This window comes from Sinocyclocheilus rhinocerous, unplaced genomic scaffold (assembly GCF_001515625.1).
Source record: "Sinocyclocheilus rhinocerous isolate Xijiao unplaced genomic scaffold, SAMN03320098_v1.1 scaffold1722, whole genome shotgun sequence".
Classification (NCBI taxonomy): domain Eukaryota; kingdom Metazoa; phylum Chordata; class Actinopteri; order Cypriniformes; family Cyprinidae; genus Sinocyclocheilus; species Sinocyclocheilus rhinocerous.
Genome location: NW_015666548.1, coordinates 3,184 through 15,533, shown reverse-complemented (window position 1 = coordinate 15,533; position 12,350 = coordinate 3,184). Strand labels below are relative to the sequence as shown.

Below are 12,350 nucleotides of genomic sequence, written 5' to 3'. Positions count from 1 at the left end.
ATTTTTATTTTTTTATTAACCTTAAAAACTTTCCATGCTATTACAAAAGCATGGTAATATGCAGTTTTGGACACTCCATCATAATTTAGTACATATATTTAGTACATATTCTCTTTTAATATATTTGTTATATGGGAACTTTTTATATAGTATATTTTTTGTATAGTATATGCTTTCAATTCTTACTCTAGCTTTTTAATTTTCTACAATTATTATTGTTATTTAAATAAGTAAAAATATACTCTGTGCAAATGGGAGGTGCTGTAGATGTGTAGTTATATTTATTCAGTATATTTTATATATTCTTATATACTTGGTACATTTTTGAAAAGAACATTTATTTAAAGAATGTAATAGATTTATACAAATATTTTCATGATAGATCTTCATATTTTCAAATCTGGATCTGGGACAAGGGTAAAATAAAATCTAATCTATTAAAAAGCATTTAAAAATAAGCAAAATGATGTGGTATAAACGTGGGAGGTATAAAACTTAGACTTATAATATATAAATATAAAATAATAATTATTAAATAAGTAAAAATAAACTGTGTGTGCATGGGAGGCGCTGTAGGTGTGTAGTTGAAGGCATAATGACGGGTTGTTTACTGAGCAGCCACAAGTTTGGCAATTGCTGCTCCCAAGGGCATCATGTCATGGGTGTGACTTTTCACAGGCAGAAGCAAAAGGTTAATGTGCGTACGCTCCCAAATCTCAGCACATTACCAAGGAAACAAGAATGAACAAAACTGTGGTAATGTTTTTTGGCCAAATTATTTATCTATGAACGTCATCGTATTTTCATTAAAGAGTCTGAACTGTATCTGCTACTGTCCATTATCTTTATTATTTGGGAGTCCGTACAGGAGAACAGGACTTCCCATTTTCAGGCCATTTTCAAACAGAGAAGTTATTCATTTTAGTTCGAAAGGTTTTTGAGATTGAATGATTAATACCCTTAATGGAGGAAAGGGGCTATTTTTACTCACAATACGGCATTCAATTCTGTCCAAAACCACTGAAATGTGATACAGCGAGTGGACTAAATGCTTTCGCTCTCTTTCTATGGGAGTGTTTCTGTTTGTTTGTGTTTGTGAGTAGCCTATACATTCTTGCTATTCATGTGTGTATTTATAATGGTGCAAGTGAATAATCTTTATATGACAAATAGTTTACCGGACATTTAGTGAAAGAGCCATTCACCAATCCATTGGAGCCATTGGCTTTGCTGACAAGAACGTCAACTTTAAAGCCATTGGATGGAATCTAGGGCACAAGATAGATTATTTACAAATGAGACAGCTTAGAGTAATAATTTGAAGAAATATGCAAAGCATTCCAAACTGATGGGAAAAATACGAGCAACTGAAGAAATAACTGATATAACTAATAGTGTGTATAATATAGTATACTGATTTTGAGAAATTCATCTGAACAGGTAAAATGTCAATATAGTACCTTATTATTGTTGTTATTGTTTTGTCTGGCTGCCATTTGCTCTCTCAGAGTCTTCAGACAGTATCTCACCTGAAGACAAACAAAACACAGAGATTATAAACTCGTACAAATCACACATTTTTCTCAAGGTTAATGAGTGGGTGGTGGCAAAACTGACCTCCTGCACCTGTGCGACCTCATCAGTCAACATCTTGACACGATTCTGCTTTCTCTCTTTGCAGTCGTCTACAACAGTTGATCCTTTGCTCTGTATTGCGTACTTCACTTACAATAGCTGGTAAAACAAATAAAGGTATCATAACATTCATTTGTAAACTGTAAATTGTGAAATATTACTACTTTAAAATAACTATTTTCTATTTGAATATACATAAAAATTTAATTTCTTCCTGTGATGGCAAAGCTGAATTTACAGCCTTAATTGTCACTGTCAGGATCTCCAGCTGGAGTGCCTTGAACTCCACTAGAGGGCACTCCACCTCTGACTCTTGTCACTCTATCCCAGACTACATTTCCCATAATCCTTTGCCGGACTCATCTCTAATTGCATTCACCTGTGTCTTGTTTCCTCATCAGTCTAACCCTATTTAAAGCCTGTGGCACGTTCAAGTTCAAACCGGTGCGCAACGTTTTGCTACGGTTTCTGGGTTGAACGCCATGTTTCCTGGAAACGGTGTGCAACGGGGTTTGAGATGTGTTCGGTGCGTTCCAAACGGGATATATCGCCCTCCGAAGGGCACTTCGGAGTGAAAACAATCATGGCCGCCATACTGAAGGGTCGTTCCAAACCGAAGTGCTCAAAACTGGCCACTTCAAAGGGCCCTTCGGAATGAAGGATTTCGAAGGGTACAACTGATGGACACTTCGGGCTCCCATGATCCTTTGCACAGATTCTTTGCAAGATGACGGCGCCTCCGTGTGGGCACGTGATGATGACACAGAAGGGCACTTCAAGAAACAGTTGTTTGGTCCCCTACACCCTTCAACCCTTCGACGCTCTCACTCCGGAGGGTAAACCCTTTGAAGGGATTAGTGCATAGGGATGAGCCCTTCCGAATATAATGCAGGGGTTTCTCTTGTTTGGTGGGTGTTTCAAAAATGTCAGCCCAATCAGCAGCAACACGTATATAAACCACGCGGTATTAAAGAGACTGCTCGCACAATGGGTCCAAGTAAAGTTGTTTACAAATGCCTTCTCAGCTGCCATAGTTGCAACTCTTGCGTCATCAGAACAGGGTATTCAACACACCACCGTTTCTGTTTAAAATAACGTTTTGTCGGGGCTGAACGCAGCCCTGGTTTTACACACACTCATTGCTCAGTATTGTTAGCCTTAAGCATTTTTTGACCCTGGACTGTTATCTGGTTTTGTGATCATTTGCTGCCTGGCCTGACCATTGCTGGTTTATTGGATTACTCTTTTGTCTGCCCTGGATTATACCTGTTTACTGCTGTTTGACCCTGCCTGTTTTGACCACTCTTGCAATAAAGCCTGCATTTGGATCTTCAACTCCGCTGTCACGACTCCCACGTTACAGTCACATGGTCCTTCATAAATCATTCTAATTTGTTTCAGTGGATTTTTGTGGAAACTGGTATATATAACATATACCATTTAACATATTCAATAATTAATCTGGACATACAAGTGCCCTTATAGCTGAAGAAACACTCAATTATACAAACATGGCTGTTTACATATATTTGTCTGTATATGGAAAAAAAAAAAAAAGTTAATACCTGTAAGATTTTCTATGAGGTCTCGGCGATCAGATTCTGTAGTTGTGCAGTGACTCCTGTGATATTTCTAAGTAGAACAAAAAAGAGACAAGAATGAGACCCAAGAACACGGTGTGTGAAGAATGGATAATTAGAGAAAATGATATTATGAGGGAGACAAGTTTCCAAAAGACACCGGAACCAACCGGCAATTAGAAAATTATAATTGGGCTTTTATTTTATGTAATCTCCACAGCAAACAGTCCCATGTAATGAGTATAATGGGAACATATGTACACCTTTATTTCTATGGCAACCAAAAATCCTACTTTAAGGCTATGAGACACTGTGCATATGAAAGATGGAGAAGTGAAAGCTCAAAAAAAGAATGGGGGGAAAACATCATATTATGTAATTAAGTATTTAATCCAGCGATTTAAAGGTGATGTAATCTTTTCTGTGCTAAATAGCTTTCTGATATCCTAGCTTAATACGCAGAGACAAGTATGAGTACAATATTATAGGTTGATTTCCCAGAAAAAAACAAACACTGTGACGCTAATGAAAGCATTGACATGTTTTTGTCTGAGCATCACAACCATCCCTAAACATAGACAATGTCTCAACCAATGACATTAGTTTTAGGACAAGACTATCGGTTTGTCCAACCAATGGTAAACAGAGGGAGTGTTTGGGAAACCTGTATGGAAACAGTCGTTATTTTTGAAAAGCTCAATACATATCAAACCGTCTCCCTTTCAAAATGACAAAACTGATTTATGACAAAGCATTTACAATTGCAAACAAAGGTCTATTCATGTATTTAATCTGTGGTTTACTACAAATAAACTTGTTTCTGGAGACAATCAAGTAACATCCGTTCTGTACAGTTGAGAGGAAGTGATTACATCTAACCGAGTCAACATGTCCATACAGGAGAACCAGAGAAGAAAGGGGTTTGATCCTCTGGGATGTGACCACAGACAACAGAAAGAGATACTGAATAAAAGTGAGATCACTCTCGCAGACTGCTGATTCACTCCACTTCCAGCTACACCAGATACCAGCGAAGGGTGGAGGCGCGCTGGAGAGCGTCTGTGTAAACAGATGGCAATGCAAGCCTTGTATGGTAGTCAATTATGAAAGGAGGTGTAGGTGGCTGTGTGTGGCTTTACCAGGTTAAGTATGCCTCTGAGAGTTTTATGATCCAAGAGATAAGAACACCTTTTGGGGATTAGCGTCCAAGTGCAATGCTTATGCTAGTGTGTCACCGCCGTCTGGGTCACTGCTGTGTGTGAAATACCAGAAATGTTAAACACACAGCACTAATGTAATAACACACCACAGGTCAAATAAATTATCTGCTGAGCAGGTTAATAAAAGCCATAAATGATACAATGATTAGCTTTAAATTCAAATGCTTAATAATATATTATATTAAATGAATATTATTAATTAAAATACATTAAAGGTGACAGTAAAGTCATTTATAATGTTACAAATGTTTTCTATTTCAAATAAATGCTGTTCTTTTGAATCAATATATAGCCTATGATTAATCGAAAAATCCTGAAAAAAATGAATCACAGTTTCCACAAAAATATTAAGCAGCACATTGATAATAATAAAAAATGTTTCTTGAGCAGCAAATCAGCATATTAGAATGATTTTTGAAAAATCATGTGACACTGAAGACCGGAGTAATGATGCTGAAATTCAGCTTTGCATCTCAGAAATAAATTACATTTGAAAATATATTAAAATAGAAAATAGTTACATTAAATGGTAATAATATTATTGTTTTTGCTACATTTTGTGACCAAATAAATGCAGCCTTGGTAAGCAAAAAAGACCTCTTTCAATAACAAATTTGACCAACCTGAAACTTTTGAACAGAATATGTTTATTTCTGATATACATTTTTTTTTTTTTTTTTTTTTACTATTTTATTTTTTTAAAAACGAAATTTAATTAGTTTATTTAATTCAATATAAATGTGCCAACTTGTTGAATATGTTGTTGCTTTATATAAAAATAATGTTATATATAAAAAATAAGCAAATATATATATATATTTGATGTGTTTGTTCCTTTGTTAAAGACTTGGGCTTGCAAGTGAAATATTAGAGGTTCAAACTTTACAAGATGCATTTGCTCTTGGGGGGTCTTCAAAATTATATTTAAATTAAATATTTAAATACCATTAATTTATTGTTTTATATTTTACATCAATAAAAAATAAGTTTTTCTTTTTGTACTTTGATTTCTAAGGGCAATCAATTAGTTATAAAATAAAAGCATGGCCCAATGCAAAACAGTATCCCATGCAATTTAATATGACTTACTATAACTTACTGACCTCTTATGGCTATATAAGTCTTGAAGTTTGCCGTTTTTTTCTTATAATGAATTATGATATTTTGACCATGCACCTGCCTTGATTTTCCAGGACTTTCATTCCAGCTATATGTAAATCAGCCTGTATTCATCTGCTTTTCACTTATTTCTGTGTGTGTACCCACATGAAAAGCAGCACACATGTGCATAAGCGTGAAAGCTTTAGAAGTTGAAACTGAAAAACCATCAGCCCTGTCATGTTTTATCCTCGCAGGCAGAGTGAAGAGGACGTGTGCAAGATCAGAGAAAGAACAACAGCCTCGAGGTGAATCTGCAAACTGACACACGGCACATAAGTACTCAGTGTACAGCAGTTTTGAAAAAGAACACTCGACGCTGTGTTTCAGTGCGAAAGCAAAAGCACTTTATTTGGCCTTCCGGAAGTAGATGCAATTAGGAATCATTGGTTAAGATTTATTTACAACAGAACAGCACAACCCAGATGTTCGAATTTGTGCAACGCATTTTATGGACGACAGTTTTTTGAACCTAGAAGAGTACAAGGCTGGCTGTGCACAAAGGCTATTTCTAATCGTGTGAAAATAGCCTTTATTTCGCGTTGTGTGTGTGTGTGTGTGAGGGGAACAGGGTCACATCACAGGAGAGTGAACTGCCTGTCAGAAATCATAGCACGTCAGCTGTCTTAACCGCGGCTTGTGTACTGCTTCATCACTGTGTCTGTCACGCGACTCTGTTGCCCTTTCCGGCTTGAACTGATGGTAAAACTAACGACATTATTAACTGTCTTGATATTTACTTTGAAAGCTGAAGCTCGCGATTATGGTAAGGGGTGTTACATTTCCGACGCGTGCTTGTGGTGTTCGGCCAATCACAATGCACTGGGTCAGCTGGCCAATCAGAGCAGACTGCGCTTGTCAAAGGAGGGGGCTTTGTTGAAAACAACGTGTTTGAGAGAGGCGGGGCATAGAGGACCTACAATAATGTACAGTATTAGAAAAATAATGTGTTTTTTTAACATTAAAGCATGTCAACATATTCTGTTACACCAAATACACAAAATAAGTATCTTTAAAATAGCATCATATGACCCCTTTAACAAAAAAACATGCAGCCTGACAATGAACAGAAAAAAGTGCATTCTGGGGAGAAAAAGATAAAGTTTTAATTGTGCTCTGCCACACCCCGTGCACCTCTCAGACAAGACTTAATGTTCTTTTTTGAGTGCATACACCCTCTCATTAACTTGTGCATCTGTCATGCATCACTTTGCATTTGCCGTCATCATTGATTCTGAATCTGGTTAATAGTTTGTAGCCTAATAGTTTATTCTTGGCGCCATTTGATCGCTGGCCCAGTCCTTTGATACACAGTTACCCTTAAGGCAAGACATGAGAATGCACTTACAAACAAACACATTCAATTCTGCCTTTGATGTCAGGCTTTTATGAATAAGGAAGGAATGGTCTTCACATGAAGACATACCGAGCCCCTATTTGCATGTATAAGTAGTTTCAGGCATTTGAACAGGAATTGTTGCAATGCTGAATTGACCTGTACCTCTACATTCACTGACAACTCAACTAAATCACATAATAACTGTTCTGAATGGTGAAGAGAACAGCATGAACTTTCAAACAGACTCTTTGTATTTTGTCCAACCTGCAGGCTACATTCCACAGCTTGTACAGTAGCCTCCACAGCATTAAATCAGTCCGGAGGTGTCTCATTACATAAGCCAGGAAACGGAGATGAGAAATGTGGGAGAAAGCAGTGCAGTTTGCTTTGGAAAACCTGATACGCCAAAAACTCGGACAAGTTCTGACCAGGCTGGGCTATAATGGAGCTTGTTTACTATAAATGCCTAGACACTTAAAGTGATAAAGAACTATAAACAACTTATGTGAACACAAGGTCGAGTATGCATTACAAAATATTCAACAGAGTATAATGTGTTTGTCTGAAACTGTTATGACCACTGCAAAGAATTGAAGAGACCAATACGAGGCCCTTTTTTTTTTTTTTTTTTTTTTTACTTTTCATCTGTTCTATGTGTGCCACTGATTCTGTCTTATGTGTTGCTTCAAGTTCCGATCCTGCGAAATTTGCTAGAAGCGTACATGCACTTGCTGTTCATTTTCATACAAGCATGTCTGGCACATCTGCTTGAGCGAGTTAACAGTTAACAGACCAGAAACAGACGAATGGTACTAAAAACAAAAATGTTCCAAAATGTCTGCAAAACAGTGGGTTCCAAAAAAATCTGGGAATCTAAACAAAGAATTTAAGAAATAATAATAATTTTGAAAAAAAAGTTACGGATTCTGCACTATTTCTAGGTCTCTAATTAAATAGGTACTTTGTGACATTGGGAACAAATCAAATACTAAGACATTCTGAAATGCATGTTAATTTTACATGCTTAATTTTTCACTCAAATTGCTACATTTGATGAATTAATTTGTAATGATTTATTTTTTTAGAAATATGCTAAATTAAAGTCTTAAACCTTTGGAACCCCACTGTGTAAAGATAAACATGAATAAGTGAACAGAAGTGAATAATTAAAGATTTAACGTCCAAAGTTAAACTTCCAGATTTCACTTGGTAAACATGTACTGACAGCCTGTATTCAGGTATGAAGTGTTCAGAAGGTGCTTGATGCACATCCATACTGTAAAAATCAGATATATCTGCTGATCTCAGTGGAAACCCAGCAGCAATCTTCTCTAATTAAGTGGAAATACAGTCAACCCAATAAAATCCGTACTTCTGCGTCATCTCATGCTGATATGCAACCTCTTCTCATGCAATGTTATTATGATCTCTTATGCAAAACTTGTTCAGCCTTTGTTCAGTCGGAATGCTGATGTAATACTGTAGGTTCCTCAAAGTCATGTTGCGCAACTTTATTGTTGGTAATGAGAAACTCATATCAATTGAGATGAATCCAAAAACAGCAAAAGCTGATCGTTTAAGTGGAAATACAAATGATAGTGTAAATTTTCCTTGGAGGTTTCTGTCAATGCATGCAGCTAACAAGTATGCAAACAAGTAAGGTAAATTCCTTTTTATGATTTACATATTTCCAAAATATCAAAGGTTTTGCTTATCAGTATGGAGAAAAGATGCTACAAAAACGCAAATCAAAATGGTCCAGGTTATACTATAGAAGCCTTTTTTCTACTATAATACTTCATTTTAAACAAAGTCCCAAAAGCTTGGAACATGAGGGTGAGTAAATGATGACAATATTTTCATTTTTTGGTCAACTATTGAGCTACTAAGCATTCTGAACCATTCTATCAAAAACCACCCGCTTCACTTCACTTGAATAGCACCCCAAAGCCAATGTGTTCATTGTACGATTGGCAAATGTCTTGGCCTCGTGCCCTTAACAGAAACCTGCAAAACTCCCACATATGTGATATATTAATATAAAGAGACAGATTCTTCTTGCATGCGAATTTGTATTGACATAAAGGCGACTGCAAGATTTCACACACACATTTCTTATTCTGAAAGGCTAACTGACATGCATCAAAGGCATAAAAAGGTGTTCAAATCCATAGGTGAGGTTACCAGCTACCTCATTTATCATTTTTATTGAAGGAAATGACCTCATCTTGCCCCCAAGAGTCACTGTGCATTGTTTGAGCCAAGACATGAGCAAACAAAACTCAATGAGTCAGCAAAGTACATGAATTAGATAATACTGGTCAGAATGGGTCAAGTTTGAAGTTCAAATCAGCCATCTTAGACTGTTTTTGTTTGGATATGATGCATAAATTTTGGCGCTCTGGACAACAACCTGCAGAATTTGCTGGAAGGAAATCTGCTTGTGATATTTACATTTTTTTTTAATATATTTTGCTTACAGGCTACGTGGTCTTAAACCTTTAAGCAAATATTTGATCATATCATAATCATAAATTGCTGTACAACAGTAAAACTCAATGTGTTTGAAATGGCTGCCATTGAGATTTTATATTTACACAGTTTTCAGTGGAGTGAGATATGAAATCTACACCAATGGCAGCTAATGGGCATAAACAGAGATAAACTAATGAGTCAGCATTACATTTTCCACACAGAGGAGATGAGCAAACAGATGGCATCTGATATGATATATAATCATATAAACTATTATCACCAAACCATGTCACATGATCCGTCATAACAAAGTTTCAGTGCTTAGTAGTTGGTCGACTTAAAATCACACAAACATAATCAGAATATAGCCTGAACCCAGATAGCACATGTTCGTCTGTAAGATGTCTGTTAAAGATCGCAAAGCATCTGCTGTGTACAAACATCTCATCAACGTCTTTCAGACATCAGTTTTACATACATTCTAAATCATAAACATCTTAAAGACATCTTCTAAACATCTATTTGACATCTGATAGGAAACATCTTATACACTTATTGCAGATGAGCAGACACTCTAAAAAATACGTCTTGCAGATGTAAATGTAAACGTCTGTTATGTACGTGTGCTATCAGGGTTGCGTATATTTCCCTGATAGCACATGTACATCACGGAGATGTCTATTTGACTTCTGCATCTGCAAGACAGAGTGTTTAGAGTGCTTAGGTCATCTGCAATACGTCTATGACACATTTCCTACCAGATGTCAAATAGATGTTTAGAAGATGTCTTTAAGATGTTTATGATTTAGAATGTAGGGTGAATTAAGGGTGATTGGGACATAAGGTAAAATGGGACAGTATAACTATACAGAATTTATTCACCTAATGTGTGAAAATAAAAACTTTTTTGCTGAGTCCTAGGTGTAAGACCACATAATTAAAATGGGATGCCCTCATTGGTGTGACATCATATAGGTGGGCGGGGCAGGCATCAAACAGGAAGTTGACCGTGAAATGCGTGAACTGAGGAAAATGACATAAGCTTTTGCTAGTTTTCATAATAAGGTCCTAAAATTGTCATAGCTACTATACTATACAAACTTTTGATGGAAACATAAATATGATGCACTACTTCTACAAAATCAGTAAAAAATGTGCTAATATCATGTTTTTCTATTTTTAGAATTAGGTTGTTTTTATTTTGTCCCATCCACCCAAACACAATTTGGGTGGATGGGACAGCATAATTTTGGGTGATTGGGACAGTGCTTAAAGGCTTTGCTAATTAAGAAAAAGATTGACCTTGTAATAGAGAACCATTGTATATGCTCTATATGCTCTAAATCAGTGGTTTCCAACCTTTTTATTTGTGCAAGACCTAATTAACCAGAAAAATATTTACGAATTAGCTAGATTTTGCTAAAATAAAAATTCTGAATTAGAAGCATTCTGAAAATAAAAGCATTATAGATAAATCTATAAAGCATTATAGATTTTTTTTTCTGATTTTGTTGCAGTAATAAACCATATTCATATTTCTGTTAAAGGTTTGTGCAGGTTAAATGTGTTAATGCATTTTTTTTGTTTGTTTCTTCAACATAATTGTTTTTTTGGACCTGAAGCATTTTTTTTTTTACTTGTCTATTTGATTTTTAAACGTTTTCAATTACTTTTGGACTACAAGCCTTCTTTTACCTCAGTTGCATGTGTTGTATTGTATGAATTGTGGATGGATTTATGATCTGAGAAATAAACATTGGCCTCTTAATGATGATGAACAGAAAAGGAATTATTGCATATAACATTATATCAAAGTATGAACTAACTTGTGCAATTCAGTAAATATTCTTACACTACCCTAAATCAATGAAAAAAATGTGCTGTCCCAATCACCCAAACGTTGAGTCCCAATCATCCGAATGTAACAAAAAAAATGTTTTGGGGCTCAGTTTACAGCAAAGTGTATGTCACACATCCTTTCATTAAAATATAACATTGTTTCCTCCTCAAATGGGTAGTTAATATATTCAGTATTACAGAAATGTATCATGTGTATCAAATGTATCAAACCTTGCACAAGGCGGACATTCAAAAACTGTCCCAATCACCCTTAATTCACCCTATGTAAAACTGACTATCAGATGTTTGTACACTGCAGATGCTTTCCAGATTAAGCGATCTTTAACAGACATCTTGCAGACGTACGTGTGCTATCTGGGCTAAACCCAACTGTAAACGCATGTTAAGAATATAATTACATTGGGGAACATGTGTTCCCTTTCATGGGAACTTCGAACTGCGTCCTCTAGGGGTCGCTATGGGGAACGTCTCCTCGTGACCCGTGTCTGAAGCATACATTGAAAAAACACCAACTCGTTGGCCGGCGACAGCCATGACGTCACTACCGGTGCGACAATAGTATAAATAGGCGCCGGGAGCATACATCATTCTCTTCTTCGTCTTCATTGACTGTTTTGTTTGAAGCGTGCATTTCTGTGGTAAGAGCGATCTCTATTTATCTCATTATGGCGAGCACTAGCAAAGCATTTAAGGATGTGTGCATCCGTGTTGACGTTGTTTAAAATCTGATGACACACACGATCTATGCATTATTTGTTTGGGCGAAGAGCACGCACGCGATGCCTCCGAAGGGGCAATCAGCGTGCACTGCGAGCGTTTTTTCCAAGGAAAAAAAGCTCCGCTCTCGTTTGTCTCTCTTTTCGAGGAAAGAGGGGCAGCCATCTGCTTCCCGCGATTCAGGACCCGCCGCTGCTGAGGCACGGAAGGGAATGAGCTCGTGGGGATCGCAGGTGGACCTGGCCGATGAGTTTAAAGAGGGGCTTTCCCGCTTGCGCTCATCGGCAGCGGGCGAGAGACAGCCGCTGGAGGATGATGTTCTCTCTTTAACATCATCTGATCCAGGGGCCAGTGCTCTGCTGGGTT

At 36.8% G+C, this 12,350-nt stretch overlaps 1 protein-coding gene across 1 annotated transcript in view; it reads right to left on the bottom strand.

Moving 5' to 3' along the window:
- Positions 1-12,350, bottom strand: part of LOC107732690 (tuftelin-like) — a 20,012-nt gene that overhangs the window by 4,809 nt on the left and 2,853 nt on the right. Inside the window, exons 2-5 of the mRNA XM_016544103.1 lie at positions 3,201-3,267; positions 1,618-1,734; positions 1,461-1,529; positions 1,179-1,268 (exon numbers count right to left, since the gene is read on the bottom strand). Coding sequence (XP_016399589.1) covers positions 1,179-1,268; positions 1,461-1,529; positions 1,618-1,650 — 192 coding nt within the window. The 5' untranslated portion in view covers positions 1,651-1,734; positions 3,201-3,267. The remainder of the gene's footprint in view (positions 1-1,178; positions 1,269-1,460; positions 1,530-1,617; positions 1,735-3,200; positions 3,268-12,350) is intronic.